The sequence below is a fragment of the Barbus barbus genome (genome assembly GCF_936440315.1).
Source record: "Barbus barbus genome assembly, chromosome: 38".
In the NCBI taxonomy this organism is placed as follows: Eukaryota; Metazoa; Chordata; class Actinopteri; order Cypriniformes; family Cyprinidae; genus Barbus; species Barbus barbus.
In genome coordinates, this window is record NC_136716.1 from 2,009,388 (window position 1) to 2,031,701 (window position 22,314).

The 22,314-nt window shown below is 34.7% G+C and overlaps 2 protein-coding genes across 3 annotated transcripts in view; both read right to left on the reverse strand.

The window, feature by feature from the left end:
* LOC306858136 (ras-related protein Rab-26-like) overlaps positions 1 to 15,049 on the reverse strand; it is a 77,298-nt gene extending 62,249 nt beyond the window's left edge. The window contains exons 1-2 of the mRNA XM_079398531.1: positions 14,451 to 15,049; positions 9,860 to 9,970 (exon numbers count right to left, since the gene is read on the reverse strand). Of these exons, the coding sequence (XP_079254657.1) occupies positions 9,860 to 9,970; positions 14,451 to 14,621 (282 nt within the window). The 5' untranslated portion in view covers positions 14,622 to 15,049. The remainder of the gene's footprint in view (positions 1 to 9,859; positions 9,971 to 14,450) is intronic.
* A 3,798-nt stretch (positions 15,050 to 18,847) lies between these two features.
* Positions 18,848 to 22,314, reverse strand: part of LOC306857377 (lipase maturation factor 1-like) — a gene marked incomplete at its 5' end in the record, with an annotated part of 33,430 nt that continues 29,963 nt past the window's right edge. For both annotated transcript variants that reach the window (XM_079397295.1, XM_079397296.1), the window contains 2 exons: positions 18,848 to 19,462; positions 20,617 to 20,729. In XM_079397295.1, the coding sequence (XP_079253421.1) occupies positions 19,288 to 19,462; positions 20,617 to 20,729 (288 nt within the window). In that variant the 3' untranslated portion in view covers positions 18,848 to 19,287. The remainder of the gene's footprint in view (positions 19,463 to 20,616; positions 20,730 to 22,314) is intronic.

Here is a 22,314-nt window from a genome sequence, read left to right on the forward strand (position 1 = left end):
AGAACTTGTGAAATGTATATCTGCTGAAAAAAAAACTGTCTGGTTAAAAAGTTATACGTATTGCTGTCTGAACTCATTTCCACACATACACTGCATCAAACGCAGCTGAAGCCGAGGCCTGTGTTTGATCCGACTAAACGTTAGAGTCGCTCTGATCCATTCTGCTTTAGAGAGAAGGCCACACACAAACACAGCAGAACGCTCCACAGCTCTGAGACACAGGAAAACTCATTAAAACCTGGACGTGAACAGAACATATAAAGATGTAGATCAAATATGAACAATTTGGAAATTATAATAATAATAAATAAATACTCTTTTATGTTTTGGTGTATTGTTGACTAATTGGTATTAATAGCTTATTTTTACTAAAAGTAATTTTGTAGACGAACCGATTCAAAATCTCCACCTTGTAAATAGTTACTTTTCCCCATGGGATTCAGGTTTTTTTGTTTGTTTTGTTGTTGTTGTTGTTTTTTTCACAAACTGTACAGTCATGGCCAAAAGTACTGTTCTAGTTTTTTTTTAAACAATTTAAACAGAAAAAATAAAAATAAATCTGTGTTTTCCTGAACACCAAGATCATAGGTTTGATTCTCAGCCAACTGAATATGCATGAACTGATAAAAAAAAATGCTTCAAGTTCTGTTGATAAAAATATCTGCTAAATGCATAAATGAAAATGAAAATACCCTAAGGTGGCAGTTACTGACAAAATACCTTCTGGAGGGTCTTTGTAGCAGTTTTTAACCATGAAAGCACATCATACTTGTAATAGAAATATCATCAAGAAACAAATCATCAAATTATAAGTAAAATTTCATAGGTTACCTAGTATTTCAGATCTCCAAAAAAAAAAAAAAAAACTTTGAGACAAGCAAAATAATTACTGTAGATACAAGAGTTACTCAAGAGCTTAAAAACAATAAAGAGAAATAAATATTTTTGCTCTTTCCATTTCCATTTTGTGACAAACATATGTAAATCTGGAGAAAATAGCAAAGAATGAGAGCCATGCATTCTCTGTGTGAATAAGCAGATGATCCACCATATTGTTTCTCCAGGTGATTCTGTCCAGTGGCCAAAGGCAGTTAGTTGACATGCTGAACTGCTTCTGGAGCTGGAGGACTGATAACAGAATGATTTACTGTCTAAACAACACTTTAGCAATACTTAATGAGCATTTCTCCGTCTCTAGGCATTGCACAAATCATATTAAATAACCAAAAGCACATCTAAAATAAACAGTTTTGTGGTTATGGTGCTGAAATGTAGACTCAAGGGCAGAGCGCAGATCTGCTGCAATAAACACTGCAGGAACTCATTTGACTTCAACACGGCACAAACCAAAACACTGTGTGTCAATCAACGGGATGCATCAGCAAAACCGGTTACAATCAGGCAGATCTGAGCTTTTATAGTAAGGCAAAAAGTTCAAAACTACAAAATTTACTGTGCCATCTAAATTGTATTAATTAAATGAATATACTATATCAAAATAATTGCCCATTCATAAAGATTTTACAACATACTTCACAAATTATGCATGTATTTATTTATGCATTCTTTTAATTATGCATTTATTTACTTACGCAACTATTTATTGGTGTTTTATTTATGAAATTATTTATGCATTTAATTATTTATGTATTTATATTTTTATGCATTGTATGTATTTATTTACACATTTATGTATTTTCATGCATTTATTGGTGCATTTATGCATTTAATTATTTTTGTATTTGTATGCATTTATGTATGTATTTATGCATTTATTTAATTATTTTTGTATTTTCTATGCATTTATTTATTTATTTATATGCAGAGATGCTCTACAATGAAGAGGCTAGTTGTAGATAATTGGTATCCAGACTGATTCACAATAAGAGCCTCTCTAATCATCAATGAGCCTCTGGTGAAACAACAACATTATATGAGAGAACAGCGTGTTACATTAATCAACAGCAAGTGTTTGGTGATTTAAAGCATGAAAATGGGACATAATTTATTGTTTTAATTTGCTTTGTCATTATGGTTAGCCAATTTATTTTAAAAACAAATCTACAGTTTGGAGATTGGAAAGCAGATGTTTAAGAAGACAAATCCATAGTCATTATATGTTGAGTGAGTATGAACACAGTAGTGAGATCACAGCAGCTCCATATTCTCAGATCTTACAGAGGAAACAAAGACAGCGTGATTTTCAAGCTGTGATTTTTAACTGATTCTTCTCAGCTGAACAAATCCTGAACCAGAAAGTGAATTAATAAATAAAAGCTATAATTAGCTTTTATTTATCCAGTAATCACAACAGTAACAAAAAGTATCAAAAGTACCATAGTACTTTGTAGTAATACTGTGGTATTGCCATGGCACATGTCCAAAACAACCCTGGTAGGCTATATTAGGGATGTGCAGGTCTAGTCGACTAAACGGTACAGCTCCTGCTAGTCGAAATAGTACATTTTTTCTAGCACATCTTGTCCTTCCCTTCGCCTCTCTATTAATGTGCTTGGACACAGAGCTCTGTGAACAGCCAGCCTCTTTAGCAATGACCTTTTGTGTCTTGCCCTACTTGTGCAAGGCGTCAATGGTCGTCTTTTGGACAACTGTCAAGTCAGCAGTCTTCCCCATGATTGTGTAGCCTACAGAACTAGACTGAGAGACCATTTAAAGGCTTTTGCAGGTGTTTTGAGTTAATTAGCTGATTAGCGTGTGGCACCACTTCAATATTGAACATTTTCACAATATTCAAATTTTCTGAGATACTGAATTTGGGACTTTCATTAGTTGTCAGTTATAATCATCAAAATTAAAGAAAATAAACATTTGAAATATATCAGCCTGTGTGTAATGAATGAATCTAATATATACAAGTTTCACTTTTTGAATGGTATTACTGAAATAAATCAACTTTTTCATGATATTCTAATTTTATGACCAGCACCTGTATATATATATATATATATATATAAAACCAACATGAATACAAGCATTTCTCACGCATGTCTTGAAAGATTATACTAACAGACATCATTTCCTACTCTTGTACTATTATTTACTCCATAGTTGTTTGCAAATGTACCAATATCACCATATTCGTTCAGTTTCATATCACCACTGCTTTTTTCTATGAGAAATCATAGTTTAACATCCTATTCTGCAATAAACACTTACTGAGAATAATAGACAGGACATGCTATATAGACATACGCTGAACACAGAAAGTGATTTTGTGAGAGGCTCGAGTCAGATGAGAATAAAGACAGGGCAGAGAGTAGTAAGACTCTTTATACAGTCTGCATTATGAAGAGTCAAGGTCATTTATGTAGGTGAAAACAGACAGAATATCTCTATATGAGTAGTATAAAGCTTTGCTTGTGTGCAGGAGTAACTCCAGCTCTTCCTATCTATAAGAGTGTGTGAGTGTGTGTGTGTGTGTGGTTTGTTCTTTCTGATGTGCTTCAGTAGTGTTGCGCTCGGGTTCCTCAGTAAATGTGCATTTGTGTGTTTGTCCAAGCGGGATTGCGTGTGTATTCCTGCAGCAGCAGATCAATAGTCTGTGAAAACGTTCAGCGATGTTTTCATACAGGCATGACGAGGACAGCGAGGACATCCATTCTTAGCTCCAGCGGGGAAATAAAAGGACCGTTTTCTGCAGTCTGTCAGACAATGACTAGTCTCAAAAGAGAGTTAAAGACTCGCAAAACTTAAATAATAGTGGAAATCTACTTCTGGCTACTGCATGTATTTCTCATATTCCCTTCTTTCCATTTCTTTTCATCTTTTACTGCAGGAATGTTTCTAAAGCAGAGAACGCAATAGAGCAGATACAAAATGACAGAAATATGATCTGTTGAAAGTGTTTTTGTAATTCTGTAAATGTTTTTCAGTTAACACATCTGGCAACTTTTAAAGCACTATCAATGTAACAAATGCAAAACAGACTCACTAGAATGCACTGTCCAATACCACTGAAATCACCTAATTCTCAATCAGTATGATTATTACATAAAGACTGTAACCTGCAATTATGTACAGTAATTAGATTGCAATTATGTCAAGAGGCACTGTACCACAATGCAAAACCCTGAATGCTGAAAATTCAGCTTTGATCACAGCAATCAATTATATTTTAACACATATTCACAGAAAACAGTTATTTTAAACTAAAATAATATTTCACAAGTTTTTAAGCTTTTTTGACCAAATAAATCCATCCTCGGACAGCATAAGAAACTTCTTTCAAAGCATTAAAAAAATCTTGCACAATCACCAATGCACAACGGCTTTTAGTTCATTTAATGCATGCATATTTAGAACTAGATCAGTGCATTTCATAATCTGGAGTCTCAAGAGTGATTGGTGCAAAGCAGGATTGGATTGGGCTGGATACTTTATGTTTTATGCATCCAGACACAGAGGACAAAATAGTCTCGGTTTCTCGGAAAGCACAATTTCAGAACAGCGAGCGTCCTGATGAGTGTAAGCCACGAGACACAAGCCGTGACTCAGGACTCTCAAATACTGGCAAATGCAATCGAGTGGTGTGAAACCATTTTTTTCCAACACCATTCAGATGCAAATAAGGCGCTCAGGCATTTCAGCAGACGTAGCACTGAAAGTGTCCTACACCTACAGCTCTGCTATAAGTGAGCTTCATGAATACATTGAGCTGGAGATCACACAGGGCTCCTGTGTTCAGATTAAATCATAGAGGGCAGGACTATCAGTCATTCAGGACGGACGAGGAATTTCAAAAGAAAAGCTGCACATTGTAGCTCTGCTCCAAAACTTATTGAGCTGTACAAACGCTAACGGTCAACATCATTAGTGACCAATTTGGACGCAGCAAATCTGAACGGCACACAAACAAAGCAGCCGGGAGACTCGACTCACAACTGATGCCAATACAGGTGATGCAATACTGTAATAAGCATCAATATACGTGACACACACACACAGTATGAATTTAAGTATGAATATTTATAATCAGCAATTATATTTCATCATCTTAGATCTATTTTTCTACTCAATTGGTTTATTAGATTAGAATAGGGCCAAAACTAAGTAAGTATGCCTTAAAATGCAACCTCTATAGCCATTTACATTAAACTGGATATATGATTGGATATAATCTTACGCAGACAAGCAGTTATATCAGATTGGTCAATTTTTAAGGTGTTATTTTTCGAGCAATGTTCTGGTGAGTTTCTCTCAAAGTTATGAACAAACATTTTTCTAGTAACATTCATTCAATGTTATCTGGTCTTTTATAACGTTCACAATGTTAGCACAAAAACATCAGGGAATGTTTTTCTGAAACATTTTAATTGGATGTTCATCTTGCTTTTTTATGTTTATACTTAATACAGTATTTCAATGGTTCAGAGTGGGATTAGTACAATTAACTAAAACTACAACAACAACAAACCTAAAGAAAAAATACTTGAAATAATATGATTGTTAAATGAATTAAAAGGAAGGAAACATTTCTCATTTTCATTTAGTTTATTCTGATGTAGTAAAATAACTAAAACCTTAACTGAAATAAAAATGAATAAAAACTATAAACACTTGAAAACAACAAAATTACTTAAAACTAAAATTAAAATGAAAACTGAAAATTTAACAAATATTGAAAACATTCAAAATATTAACAAAACTTCAAAAATTAAAAAGTGATATTCTGTTTGCACAATGAAGAAAAAAAATTACCTATAATTTACATAACTCAAAAAATCTTAAACAAAAAAAACCTGGACGTTTTAAACTCTAAGGGATTCAGAAATAATGTTTTCATGACTTAATAAGAGCATATTTTGCCAGCTGGGGTTTACAGATATGTTCCTCCATTTCCTTTATGCTCACAAACTGTCAAAATTGTTTTCGGTGATAATCAACAGCGTGCCAAGGATACGGTCGATCAATAACAAAGATGAACTGACTTTATTATAGTCACTTATTAATCCGACAGACTATTATACACTGGGAAGACGAGTATTACTTATATTAAAATCAATTTACAATTAACTCCAAGGACAGAAAGAGCAAAAATGACACATGAACAGCTTCTCTTCATTCCACATTCAGTTGTAATATTACTATCCTGCATGCTTTGTCAGTGCAATGCAATGAAGTCACAAAGATCTATCAGACTGCACATGACAGCAGCGCATGTTTTATTAATACTTCATGTCCATTTATTTGACAAAGTCATGTAATATGCAAAATAATGTACAGTTAGCTGATCATTAAACCAAATTAAGCCCATTTCTCCACTCCATGTCCTGGGTGTTTATTTTGTATTAATGATCTGACTGCATATTTTATAGTAACTTCAGTATGTAAGAATTTCTGGACAAGTACGAATTCTGTCAGTAACTTTTAGCTCGATTCAAAGACAATGAAACGGATCGCAGGTCTAAAGCATTGCATCCGGCAGTCAGTGTGAGAGGATAACGGGGATTACAGATGAAACGGCTCAATTACAGCACAAAGTCTCTCCTCTGTATCACTGTTTACAGAGCACAGCCTCACAAACGCTGCTTCTGCAAATCCAACAAGCCAATTACTGCTTCAAACAATGGCAAACTGGAGTTTTGGGACTATAGACATAGACAGGAGTGTTTGGGAAACCTGTCTGCCAGTGAAATCAGATAAAGACATTAACCCTCATAATGCATCCAGGTCTGTTTTGACCTGGAAGAGAATATTATTTATTATTATTATTATTTAGTCATTTAGCAGACGCTTTTATCCAAAGCTACTTACAAACGAGGACATTAGAAACAATCAAAACCAACAAAAGAGCAACAACACGCAAGTGCTATTACAAGTCTTGGTTAGCCTAACGCAGTAAAAGGTTTATAAAAAAGGTCATAAAAAGGTTTTTATTTATTTTTAAAAAATCTGATTGGTTGATAACTTTTGACCTTTAATCCAGGTGTGAAAAGAATTCATATCTAGCGTAAGAGCATGGAGAGATGTGCGAGTGCACAGTTTGAGCACGCGCACGCACACTTAAGCGAGAGAAGAGACACGTTTTAAGTGCACACACTCTGGCTGTGTCCAAATTCTGTGCCTGCATCCTTCGGAGTACTCATTTGAAGGATGTTACGTCACAGCGCCGCAACGAAGGCTGTCCAAATTCGTAGGATCCTTCAAATGCGGCCCACAAATACGTCCTCCTTTTCCCCGAATTGGAAGGATGGGTGTGGTGGATCCTTTCCCGTCCTACCTATCCCATAATTCTTTTCGGCAGAGCGTAAGGGCGGACGAAGCGAGCGGTAGCGGAGTGGGAGAGGAGTTTCTCTGACAAAACAAGCTAAAGTTTATGCTTCGGCTCAATGAATTTGTAGGAGAAATTAGTAGAATACTTAAAAACAAATAAAAATAGGCTATAATGGCTTACCTGGATGTGACTGTCTTGTAGTCTGATATAAAAAACTCTCCGACAACGAGCAAAGAATGCATTTAATTTATTTAATTGCTTTATTTCTTCCAAAAGAATTAAAATGAGGAGAATAACTCTTTGTTTGTCCATTTTCCCGCTTCTTGCTTGGCGCTGTCACGGTTGCTAGGCGACAGGATATGAGCAACGGGTAAGGGAGGGAACTGAAAGAAGGGTAGGCTGTCCAAATTCACAAACACCGACTTCCGGGTTTTGCGGACGTCGGAGGATCCCTCCTCCTTCAACCGGGTAGGAAGGATCCTAAGGAGGATGCAGACCCTGAATTTGGACACAGCCTCTCTCTGTGCGCGAGCTGCGTATATCCGAGAGCACGCTCTGCGAGCGGGGAGATTCGCGCTCACGCATTATATTACTCTACTTTCGCGCTACAAAAATGCGCTCTCGACATTTGGCAGTAAAATAACGCCATATGAGTTTAGGTAAAGGGGTGCAGAGCCAGTGGTGGTTCTGTAGGCAAACATTAATGCCTTGAGTTTAATGCGAGCAGCTGTTGGTAGCCAGTGCAAATTGATAAACAGAGGTGTGATGTGCGTTCTTTTCGGCTCATTAAAGATTAATCTTGCAGTGGCATTTTGGATTAACTGTAGAGGTTTGATGGAATTGGCTGGAAGACCTGCCAAAGAGAGCATTGCAATAGTCAAATCTGGACAGAACAAGAGCCTGAACAAGGAGTTGTGTTGCATGTTCCGAGAGAAAGGGCCTGATTTTCTTAATATTGTATAATGCAAATCTTCAGGACTGGGTAGTTTTAGCAATGTGATGCATCAAAGAGATGCATGTAAAATAAAAAAAATAAAAAAACATTGTTTTTAGTAAGGGAAGAAAACTTTGCTAATGCCTTAAAAGAACACATTTAGTTTCATGTTCGGGTCATTTTGACCCGGGTATCTATGAAGTACTGTTGGGAGTCAAAAATACTTTTGCTAAATGATCTATGAAGTTATATTAGTCTCAAAAACCTTTGTAAACTATATTCTGCCTTTTCCCCATATCTCACACACTTTTGGGTCTGAATTTTGTTGATAAACATGTATATGCATAATATGTCTATTGAATTTATTTGCTTTGTTTGAAAACTTTTTATAGTAGTATTTATGTTGTTTTGATCATGTTTTGTTAGACATAAATATGTTGGTTTCAGTTATAAATTCAAAGGAAATTCTCAGATTAAATGTTTGTATAAATTTCATATGATGATATATAATATGATATATGTGACCCTGGACCACAAAACCAGTCTTAAGTCGCTGGGGTATATTTGTAGCAATAGCCAAAAATACATTGCATGGGTCAATATTTAGATTTTTTTTGCACCCTCAGATTCCAGATATTCAAATTGTTGTATCTCGGCCAAATATTATCCTATCCTAACAAACCTTACATCAACGGAAAGCTTTGTTTATTCAACATTTCAGATGATGTATAAATCTCAATTGTGAAAAAATTGACACTTAAGACTGGTTTTCTGGTCCAGGGTCACATATGTGGTTCATGTGTAATTTGAAAAACTGACCTTTTTTCCACATTTACTCATCACTGTGAAGTTGCTTGTCAGAAACAATGTGGTTTAAGTTGAAAAATATTTTATGCCCGTTTTACAAAATAATTCTGTGAAATGCAAATATAGTACACAGAGTTTGAGTGCATTATAAGAATTAAAGTATTTGAAGATAGAGAGTGGGAATATAATTGAAACAACAACAGCTGAACCTAACATACAGCTATTGATGTCAGCATAAAAACTTAAAAGCTTATGAAATACAAAAAGATCTATAAACTCCAGCCACTCCATCTAATAAAGGGACTCTTCTGACCAAAGCAGTCCGAACAAAAAGACACGGTGTCCTGTCCTCTACATTAGTTCACATAAATGATAAAGTACTGGGTTTGTGAAAAGCTTTCATTGCCTTTGGCTGTATTGAAGTAATGGAAGAGCTGAAATGATGCACAGCTGTCTCAGGACGCCAAATCGTTCATCAGTTCATGTCGTCTGTCTGTAGTGCTCTTAAAAATTGTTCTGAAAATAAAAGCCCAGAAGAGCTTCGATAGGTAATGATGGTTTCTTCTTATTGATATAAAAGAAAAGAGACACAGAAATGGCCTATTTTCTTGCCAGATGTAACATCTTATGGTTTTGCTGCTTCATAGTAACTAAGCACAAGCCTTTAGTGCTCATAAGGCCAAAGAAAATAAAGACAGAACTGTCTGCCATCATTTCATTTTATGATCCAATTGATTTTTACTTAAAGCTGCAGTCCGTAAGTTTTGCCTCTTTGTCGCCATCTCTGTTTGAAAACCTGGAATTGCAGCTGCTTGCGGAATTATCTTGATTGCGTTATTAGTGTATATGCATTAGTGCATGTATATTTCATATTCTCTACTCACCCTGAAGTCTATACCGACTGTTGAGATGAAGCTCCCAGCCAGAAACGCTCCATCTTTAAAGCGAACCAGCAGACAGGTTTTCCCCACCCCAGAGTCACCAACCAGCATTACCTGGAGAGAGAGACATATGAAAGATGGAGCAAAACACACAATCTACCCCAGCATCTCTCCTCTCGTCTTCCCTGCCTCTTATTCATTCTATTAAGAGACAAACAACCTCTCATCTTTCCATCAGTGCATCAATCAAACTATGTCTCATTCCCTGAAGCGCTTAGAAAGACTCTTTCAAGACCGTAAAGATTAAAGGCAGGAGTGGGAAGGAGGGGTTTGCTTGTGGAGAGATGAGATTAGAAAAAAACTACATACTTAGTACACCAAACCAGTGTTTTTCCCAAAATCTCATTTTCATTTAGTTTAACTTGATGCATTATAGCAACTACAAAAACTATATAAGCTGTGTGTAAACATATACGTTTACATGAAGCTATCGTATTTTTTCAGATCAAAAAATAATTAGTATGATACATCTGTACCATGATTTACAGGAAAAATGGCATTCAGTGTAACAATAGTTTGTATACTGAAAAGATTTAGAACAAGAATCATTAGATAACGTTAGATAACGTAAAATGCAGTATGATTTAGACACAAAATTTAGTCACTTATTCTTTTATATATTTTAATAACTTCAGATCAGAATAAGTATGTTGTTTCATTTGTACATACATAAATTTAAACTATATTTTGACGTTATTTTCACAAAAGTTATTTGAAACATTAAAGCAGACACTCTACTTGCATTTAATATGCTTTCCGTGTAGATAAAAACACTGTAAATGAATCTGACGCAGACAGCAGAATGGGACGTCTGTAACAAAACTCTGATAGCATATCAATGATACTAAAATTACACTGACATGAAGTAAATGGATTTTGCTGTATATAAAACTATTTAAACTCAAACTTCATTTCTAAACAAATTCAGAGTTAGGCTTTTCGATTCCCTTCAGACCTGTTAAAACTTGTGATGCACAAACAAGCTCAGGCGTCTCATTAAAGGAAGCAGCTACTTGATCATCAGTGCTTGTTTTTGGTTTAAATGAGAATTATTTTAGGAACATTTATAACTGCTGGAGGTGGTGGAAGAGATTTCCTCCTAATGTAATGAATTAAATTAAATGCAGCGGAATATAAGCAAAAAGGAGCACATTTCTGGTTTGGGGTACTTGAGTCTCACTAATGGAGCTGTGAGGTGTAAAACCGGTTAGGAAACACGGGTTTAAATGTATGGAGCTGCAGGATTAGTTTGGGAAAGCGGGGAGGTGCTCAGCTATTCCGGTTCCTTTGCTGTTGAATGACTGCTGACCATTCCTGACAAGCTATGCATATGATTCATCAAGCAAACAGTCTTCCACAGCAGAGTCACCTAAACATTTCAGCTTAAACATGCAAAGCTCAAAACACCTTTTTATGCAGAATGTGACGGGTGAAAACAGAATACGTCAGTGTTGGATGCTAGTAAGTGAGCGTACTTGCGTCAGGCTGGATAACCCAGTTGCTGTGCTCTGGCTTATCTGTATTGACACAGCTGTTCAATTAGAGCCTGCGCTTAACTTCAGTCAAACATAATTCTCGCCCATATGGGTTGGCTGGATAGTATTGCATTGTTTTTAAATACTGCTGCAGCATAAATAAAAGCCTCAAACTATTGAAGCTGCACACAATCATTAGAGCTTTGAAATCTAAATTATACAAGGCAATTGCCATGTTTAGTTGGCAAATATTTACACTCACATATTCACATGTATGGCAAGCAATTTTAACATTTTTTCCCCTTTAAAACATAACAGAAGGCCTATCTATTAAAACGCATTATTATCTCATTATTATATCCCTATCTATTAATGTTATGCTTTTTTAAATTATTATTAAGTAATCCAAAAGTAACTTGTGCCTATTCAAAAACTGAAATACTTACGAGTCTGAAACATATAGCTGATCAACCTCAGATGACCAAAGAATATTAGTTGCCAGTAACAATGGAATATTTACAAGTATGTAGTGAATTAAAAATAGTGACAAATTGAATAAATACTCGTTAGAACAGGAATATCAGACTGAATGGTTCGTCAAATTCAAATATACAAGTAGTCACTGAAATTACTTACTAGTAAACAAAAATACTAGGCATATTTCCAGTTAAAGTGGAAAAAATAATAGCCTAAGTACTAGTATGTTATGAATGAGAACTAGAGAGTAATTATTCGCATCTTTTTAATGCTTAGTGATATTCAAATATTTAAATTGCTTACTAATAAATATTTTCAAATATACAAATTATTAGCAGTTACAATGGAATAGTTGAGCTCTTATTGCATTATAATCCTTCATGTCTGCTGCGATCTCAAAACTCTGGCCATTTGATAATATCTAGAATATCAAAATCAACTGTGGGCGGGAGATCGTTTTCCTATTTAGCACCCAAACTCTGGAACAATCTACCTAACACTGTTCGGGAAGCAGACACACTCTGTCAGTTTAAATCTAGATTAAAGACCCATCTCTTTAACCTGGTTTACACATAATACACTATCGCATTTTTATAATTCAAATCCGTTAAAGGATTGTTAGCCTGCATTAATTAGGTCAACCGGAACCGGGAACACTTCCCAAAACACCCGATGTTCTTGTTACATTGTTAGAAGAATGGCATCTATGCTAATATTAGTCTGTTTCTTTCTTATTCCGAGGTCACCGTATCCACCCAGATCCAGACTGTATCCAGATCAGATGGTGGATCAGCACCTAGAGATGACCTCTACAGCAGGACACCTAGATGAGCCCCAGAGACTGATCCCCAGTGAACACCCTGTCTCCAAGACGGCCATCGGGACAAGACTACAGGAACCAGATGAGTCCTTTGCACTGATCTGATTCTGCTTTAGCCTAGATATAAACTGGCCAGAGGAGAATGACACTATTTCGACAAACTCTCCCCGTCTAAATACTGTAAAGCTGATATAAAGCCACCCAGCTCTATATCAAGCCGATGTAAAGCTGCTTTGACACAATTTGCATTGTTAAAAGCACTATACAAATAATATTGACTTAACTTGACAAGCTGAAGCAAGTTTCGGTCATTTTTCACACAAAATATTTCAAGTGCAACTTTTGAAGTTCTTTAAAAAGAAGACAACAGAAGGTATGATTTTTCCTTGATTAGAATTTAAAGACATTCCCCTGACATAATGTCATTGTGCTGTATGTGTGTGAGGGACCATATGGAAAGCTGACATTATCGAGTCACAGACTTTGCAAAAAACTAACAAAAACACATCTTATTATTATCATTATTATCATTAACTGCATGATGAAGCCGTTAGAATGCAGCTAGAATGCCCTTATAATTCTAGCAATGAAAGAAAAAATACCCAGGTAAGTGTTTATGTTTTTATATTCATTGCACAATGTATTTTTCTAAATATCAGCACGTGCGCGATCATAAACATGCTAATAATTTTATACAATAGTGTAGAGCAACACGGTGTTTCTTTCCTTGAATTAATGTTTTTGAACTAATCAAGTGAGCCAGTGATTCAATCGTCCATTCACTTGTTTCGTTTCTAATTGAATCAGCCGTTTTGAACAAATTGTTTGATTTGAATGATTCAATAAATAATTAATTAAAACAGGGACTTGCTGCCACCTACTGGCGTTTTTATTCTCATCATTATTTATCCATGACAGGTCCAAACCAGACAAGGTGCCAGCACAAAAACACATTCAGCAAAGGTTTTCACATTAAGCAGTTTAATTAGCATTATTGACCAAGCTTCCTCCATTTCAGGCCCCAGAAGGAGCTTATAAATAAAGAGTAAACAAATATTTAAAAAATAAAAATAAAAAAGCTTATAAATAATAGCTAGTCACTGCTCTAGTTACTACTAGTGAGTGTTTAAAAAAACAAAAAAACATTTGTGACCGTGGACCACAAAACCAGACATAAGGATCAATTTTTCCAAATTGAGATTTATACATCATCTGAAAGCTGAATAAATAAGATTTCCATTGATGTATGGTTTGTTAGGATAGGACAATATTTGTCTGAGATACAACTATTTGAAAATCTAGAATCTGAGGGTGCAAAATAATCTAAATATTGAGAAAATCGCCTTTAAAGTTGTTCAAAGGAAGTTCTGAATGCATATTTCTAATCAACAATTAAGTTTTAATATATTTATGGTAGGACATTTACAAAATATCTTCATGGAACATGATCTTTACTTAATATCCTAATGATTTTTGGCATAAAAATAAAATGGATAATTTTGACCCATACAATGTATTGTTGGCTATTGCTACAAATATTCCCCAGCGACTTAAGACTGGTATTGTGCTCCAGGGTCAAATTTATTACATAAAACCATTATCAATTACAATGGAATAGTTACTTGATTCTATTGAGACTAAATGGAATAAATAAGTACTAGTATGTAATCAATGACTAATTTATTAGCTACTAGTCTGAATTGTATAAGCAGCTTGCCATACTGCATTGGGTTCGCGTTGTTCAAAGCGGCTGGTCATGTACCTTGAAGGCGATGTCGTAGAATTCTCCGCTGTTGCTGAGAGAGGGTCTGCTGGGATGCACCACTCCGTTGGACTGGCTCAGGACTTTCTTACCCTTCTCTTTGTCGCTGCTCGGAGATGAGCTCGGTGTATTTGAACTCCCCTTCCCTTTGACCGCTTTTTTCCTCGACATTATGATTGTTTATTCCCAGTGCGAACGAACGACGAGTAATTAATGAGCAGCGAAACGCGCGCTCTGTGCACTTCACTTCTCCAGCTGTCTGTGTCTTAGTACGCGTGAATTAACTTTTCATCAATAAGCGCGCGCATGACTTCAGGGTTCCGTCAAATAAAGAGTGCGAGCAGCGCACCTGCTTCTGTTCTTCGCGATGCCGCTCCGTTTTACGCAACGGGTCCGACAAAGTGTTGTTGTTTTTCCAGAAAAGAAAGAGCGTCCCTATCTGTGAAGCTGCTCCGTCAGTGTGAAGAGAAAATCCACCTCACTCCTCTGAGCAGTGTAGTAGTGCACGCGCGCAGGGTGCGCTGTCAGCAATCAGTGAAAGTGATGGACACGCGCACACCGAGCGCATCCTCACTCTCCACTTGTTGCAATACAAAGCCCTCTTAAAGGCGCAGTCTTATTTTGAAACACATCAGGATTAGTTTTGGTTAATATGACTTGACAATGAATGAACTCGAAGTCAAACGAAAAATTAAAACTTTGAATGCAGTCATTTGGGTATAGAAGGCCAATCTGCTACGGAATAAAAAATAAAAAATACAAAGGGAGTTGCGACTTTATTCTCACAATTTTGAGTTTGCTTCTGACAATTCTGTTTTGTTTTTGTTTTGTTTTTTCTCGTCACTCTGAGAAAATAACTCAAACTCACAACTGTGAGAACAAAGACAGAAATGTGAAATAAAAGGCTGATTTAAAATTTTGGGGGATGAAAAAATTGCAAGATGTAAACTGAGAATTCTGAGTTATCACATAATTCAGATTTTTTTTCCCCCAATGGAACAAAAAAAAAAAATTATAAGATAAGGTCATTCTGACTTTTTATCTGATAACTAGCCTTTTTTCTTACAATTTTGAGTTTACTTCTCACAAAGCGTCTCACAACGTTTTTTTTGTTTGTTTGTTTATATTTTGAAATTCTTCCAAAATGCAAGACTTTTTCAATCACAGAATGAAAAAAAAACTAATAAATAGTAAAAAAAAAAAAAAAAAAGGAAAGTGCAATTCATAAATTTTCTCACAATTGTGAGAAAAAAAAATCCAAATTGTGAGATAAAAAGTAACAATTAACTTTAGTGGCAGAAAAAGGCTTGCATACTTTTGGATAAAATCATCTGCCAAATGCATTATTGCAAATGTAAGTTTGATCAGACGGCTACAACATTTTACAGCCCTTACATTAATATTTTGCCTGAGAAAAAAAAAAAAAAAAACCTTCTCATTCTTCAGATTGAACTCAAGGTAATTTCAATAGTACAGCACTATCATTATGTGAAGACAACGGAAAAATAAGATGTTTAGGTTGCATTTCATACAGACAAGCAAGCATAAACATCTCGGTAGGAATAAGCTATAAACTGAACCAGAATTATGACGACAGTCAAAGTCTGACTATGCGACTCGTTGAGAAGTGCAGATATGACTCACGGTGAAGTGTGGACAATATAATGCCAGTTTTCCATCACAGAGCCTTACATAAGCTTCAGTCACATATAGCCACTAGTGACTCACAGAGATGAGCACATGACTAAAAAAAAGCTCTCATTTGTCTTAATCATAAATAGCAATAAAAAAAAAATAGATATGCCTACTATATTAAGTATATGTGCTTATTATCTGCAGCCTTGAGATTTTCTTCTGACCATATGCTGCTTTCATGAATTGCATGAATCGCACAAAATGACGATGATCCCACAAAGGTCATTTTTAGCCTACACCTGTCACTCGGATCAGTTGCTATAGTTACCCTATAATTGATTTCTTCTTTTCTCAGGCTCCGTCTAACATATCAAACTTAACCTCAAGGCCTTTATGGAGACACGCTGCCCCTCCCCAATACAACCTCAAATCCTTCCTTACTGTGCTGGTGAAAATAAAGGATCTGTCCAATGGCTACAGTACAACGGCTCCACCTAAATGAGGAGGGGTAATTAGCAGAAACAGATGAGTTTAGAGATGGTCAGGCTGCACTGATGGTCAGTCTTTAGGTCTGTGGACTCCAGCGATGCCAACTGAGGCTCACTACATTCAGCAGTTCAGAACCGCAGCTTATTCCTGAAGATCTGATTATCTGCTCAGAGAATCTAGATTTAGAAAGGATGCAACACGTTTGAGGAGGATTATTATATAATATAATATTATGCATTTAAAGAACAGTTAATTGTCCATATCTAGATCCAGAAATGATGTTACATGCTGCAAGAGGATTATATATTTTATTTTGATGTATAATAAAGAGCTGTTGTTCTTCTATATATCCAACTATATCCTAATCTAAATCCAGAGAGGATGCAACCCACTTTAAATGGATATTATATTATGTTATATATGTATTTAAATTGCAATAGTTCTTACATATTTTATCCAGAAAGGATGCAAGCTGCTTCTGAAAGATGATGATTATTATTATATTATATTGTTATATTATCCATGTATTTAAATTGCAATTGCTCTTACATCTTACATATTTTATCCAGAAAGGATATTCTGTTCTATTCTATTCAGAGAGCAGTTATTCTTCTGTCAATTTCATATCTTGTCAAATTAGTACTTTAAAGCTCTCTTAAAATGTATGACTAATCTTAAATAAGTAAATAAATAAAACTTTGACAATTTTGCATAGTTCTATGACCTGAAAAATGACAAGACAGGAATAATACACTGAAATTAGGACTGTAAATTGTGTGTAAATTTAGTATAATTTATTTTATTTAAAATGTAGAATATAGTATAATTTATTAATGCAGTAAAAATTAATATTTAATCATGCCCCCTGACCTGTATATTCCATTATAAGGTATAATAGACCTTTCTCAGCAAATACAGTACTGATAAATTAATGAGTACATTATTTTATACTATTCGTTGTGATTAATTTGTGATTTAGATTTGATTGACAGCCCTATTTGAAGCAGGCTTTGGGAGAAGCGAGGAGTTGTGTGCAGCAGGAGCTGATGACGTCTGTCAGCGGACTTCAGTTCATGTTTCCATGCTCTCCGAGTACATATTATCTATTTTAGGTTTTCTATTTTTACACTGCTCTTTTTATGTGTTTTATCCACTACAGTTTCCACCTCAAAGCAACGCCGCATCACACACCTATCAGTACTGTACATGCCCACATCCCAATGTATTGTCTGTATTTATTATTGATTTGTTAAAGTGTTTGTATTTATATCCTCTGTGTGTGCTGGTGCTCGTCTTTCAAAAGTCTCTTATATTCTCAACACCAGGAGTACCAGAGACACTACTGTATGTTGTTCTTCTCTCACACAGGAGCAAAAAACATTTCAGCACCAGTGTTTCCAAACAGAATAGCAAATATAATGATTTCGAACAGCTTTCCAAACACTCCTCTCATCGGCCAACTGGAGAAAAACCGATCTAGCTGCTTCAATGCTGCTGCATCGGACTGGAAAGCACAGTTAAACAGAGGAAATGCCAGTGTTTAGAAATCAGAAGTTTGCCATGATACTGTTAACTCAATATTTGACCAAAACAGAAGGAAATTGGAATAGTTCAATTAGTTAAGAAATAACATTTAAAATAATACCTTTATTATTATTATTTATTAAAGCATTTGTATTTATATCCTGTGTGTACTGGTGCTCGTCTTTCAAAAGATTTTATTATTATTATTATTGTTGTTGTTGGAAATGGGATTAAATAAATTAGTTTTAAGGAATAAACATTCAAATGTTATTAAAATATTATTTAGGGAATAAATATTAAAATGTTATGATTATGATTATTGTTATGTTAATTCAAATTTAGAAATTTTGACAAAAATAGCTAGAAATGTGAATACTTTAGTTTTTAGGGAATTAAAATGATAAGAAAATGAAATTAAATGAAATTGTATTATTATTATTATTTAATAATGATAATTTTTTATATATATATATATATATGGAAATAGGAGAAATACAGTTAAGGAAAAATAATTTAAAGAAAATATTAAATAATAGTACTATTATTTGTTGTTGTTCTTTATGTTGTTAATAATAATAATAATAATAATAATAAAATATATTGTTAATTGAAAATTTTACTGAAATAGCTGGAAATGGAATTAATGTAATTAACTTTTAGGGTAATAATTTAATATTATTTTAATGAGTCGAATTGGTTGGAACACTCAAACAGAGCATTTAATAAAAATAAATGAAAAGAGAAAAAAACAGCCCTTGATGAATGTTTTAATCAGATGAATCACCTGAAATTGACAAAATTATTGAAATCATTTCTGAAAATCAATTACTCATCAACATGGCAAAAACTCATTCATCTTTATCTCACAGTAGGATATTTGGAGGAAAAAAACTGTATTTAAAAAAAAAAAAAAAAGTATTACTCTTTCATATTCAACAGCAACTGCATTGTGATTGTAAAGCTTGATTGTACTCAAAATCATATTAATAGCAGAAACGGGCTGTTATTGTTGGCAGGCTTAAAACAGCCCTCGATCAAACACATGCTCTGCTCCTCAGAGACACACAAGAGTTGCCTTCACAAATCTCTTATGTAACAGATCGTCTTTGGCACAGTTTTGTCAAGCTCAAATAGGATATACTTCAGTGTGTGACACAAAAAAGACAAACTGGCTGTCTGTGTCCGAGGCCTAATAAGAGCCGGGCAGAGGCCAGTTCCTGGACTGGAAGTAGCTCCTCAGACTGTCCAGGTTGACAGCGGGGAAGTAAGGGCCGATGCGCTTCCGGACCCACCATTTCCCCTGAGTCGCGCTGCTGCTGCCCGGCCGCGTGAATTTATAGCGGAAATGCTCTCCTCGTATCCACCTGAAACAACAGATGCATCAAAACCAACTCACACATTTCATAAGGCATGTTTGAGCTCATTAACTTCAGAGGACACGTCAGGTAAATCTGCAGAAAGGGATTTTCACATTCAAGGAATCTGGAAGCAATGTTTGCCAAGTTTTGCACATCTCACTGTGATGAAAAGGCTTATTTTCAACATAGACATGTATATATAAAGTGACCCCAAAAATTATGTGAACAATTAAGTTTCACTCATCAGAAGCATGACTGTAAACAGCCAATATAACAAAATATCAAAGCAAGTGATTTTTGCATCTCTTTATGTGTTCATATCATTTTAGGGTCATTGAAAACACATCAAAGGTTTTGCACTTAAGCACTGTTTATATGGCATAATATTGAGCATTGAGCATTTGAACAAAAATAGCTGGAAATGGGAATAACTGAACAAATTTTTAGGAAATAATAATAATAATAAACTGTTAATTACAAAGTGAAAAATGCAAGAAATTAGAATATTTTTAGGGAATAAAAATTTAAAGCAAATATTAATATCTGCATTATTTTTCATTATTATTATTATTATGTAATAATAATAATAATAATAATGATGATGATTGTTATCATTATTATTATATATTGTTCATTTAAAATTTGACTGAAGTCAAATTATAGTCAAAAATAGTCTAATTATAATAATAATAATCCTTATTATTATTACAACAACAAATAATAATAATAATAATACACTGTTAACTGAAATTTGAACAAAATAGATAGAAATTATAATTGTATTCATTTTTAAAGAAAAAAACAAAATAATTTAATAATTAGTTAATTTTCATTCTTATTATTCTTATTATCAATAATAATAACAACAACAACAAATAATATAATGTTAATTGAAATTTGACCGAAATAGCTAGAAACGGGAATACTTTAATATATTTTTAAAGAAAACTAAATTAACAGAAAATATTAAATAGCAGTATTATTATTATTATTCATACTTTTTATTAAAAATAATAATAATATAATAAATTAAATTTTAAATACTTATCCAACCCAGTTTGTGACCTCTAATATGGCTTCTTATATTATTTTAAGTTGTAATGTAATTTGTACAGTACATGCCCTGAGTTTAGTATCTGGTGTTTAGTATTTAGTTTTACCTCGGTTTCTCTCTGTTCTGGAACGGATTGTGTCCCATTAGGGAAAGAATTGACGAGTCATTAGCCAGCAGTCTGCCGGCTATGTGAATAACCCACTCGCTCTGCTCATACGTCTGAAAGAGACAAAGACAGAGAAATGAGTTCTGTATTACAGATCAGATTCCCCCAAACACAACAGCACAACTCCACATCTCTCTCAACGCTTTCAGTGCAATGCAGCTGTTCAGAGGTCAGAAATACAGACTTGTTCCCTTAAAGATCACAGTTATGCAACTCTCATGTCCTGAGGAGTAAAACCTCACATCTGGGACACTGAGACAATCCTGTTGGTGCTTCACAAAAGCTCTTCAGAAGATTGATGAACTCATTTGTCTGTGCAGCTGAATTATTATCGGTGTGCGCGCGTTACATAAGGATTATAAATAATCTCAACACTTTCTATTGACTGGGCTTTTTGTACTGGGGTGAAATTCATCTCCTGGTGAAGAATTCATTAAGAGAGAGTGACAGCAGGGATTTCATATCTTTCTGATTTAAACAGACAGAGCAAACACAAAGACAAACACGCCACAATTCAACTCATGTGCATTCATTAGAACTGAAAAAAAATACACCTTAAACATGTGAAATGACAGTTTTAAATATATTTTGCAAGTTAAAAAAAAAGTACTTATTTAAAGATATCATTAATTATTAATTTTAAATATTACATTTTTGGCACCACATGACACTGAATAAAGTGCACTAACTTTACAAAATCCTTCATTAGCACAGTTGCATCACCCTGACATTGTTTACTTTGTGGTCTCTACGTAAAAATATCCAAATTAATTTTAATGGAGAAACTAAAATATCCTCATAACAGAAGAGGTGTTTTCAAATAAATGCATGTACTATGAATTGCATTTTTAATGTATTTTTGGCTAAATTGATAATTGACCCAACGTCCACTGAACTAAACCTCTGAAACCCTTTAACCTTGCCCTTTCTGCCTGTTTACAGAGCCTAGTGCTGAGACACATCTGACATCCCGGACACTTATTTCCATGCTATCTGCCAGGTAAAAGTGACATTTCATGCATGGTAAAATTGCACACCGCAGCTTTAAAGCAATAGTTCACCCGGAAATGAACATTTGCTGAAAATGTCCTCACCCTCAGGCAATCCAAAATGTAGATGAGTTTGTTTCTTCATCAGGTTTGGAGAAATGTAGCATTGCATCACTTGCTCACCAATGGATGCTCTGCAGTGAATGGGTGCCGTCAGAATGAGAGTCCAAACAGCTGATAAAAACATCACAATAATCCACAAGTAATCCACACCACTCCAATCCATCAGTTAACATCTTGTGAAGACAAAAGCTGTGTTATTGTAAGAAATAAATCCATCATTAAGACGTTTTAACTAAAATACATGTTCAAGTCCATCTCCTGTTGCCTCACATCACAATCCAGCCACATATTTGTTGTTTTGGACTGTTTTGGCTTGTAAACGGTGCTTGATCTGTGCAGATTTCTCTCCTGATTCAGACCAGACCACTTTTTCACTTGAGGAAGAGTTATTATGGACTCTTTTAGTTAAAAACACCTTAATGATGGATTTGTTTCTTACAAACATACAGCTTTTTGCTTCACAAGACAGTTACTGATGGACTGGAGTGGTGTGGATTATTGTGATGTTTTTATCAGCTGTTTGGAC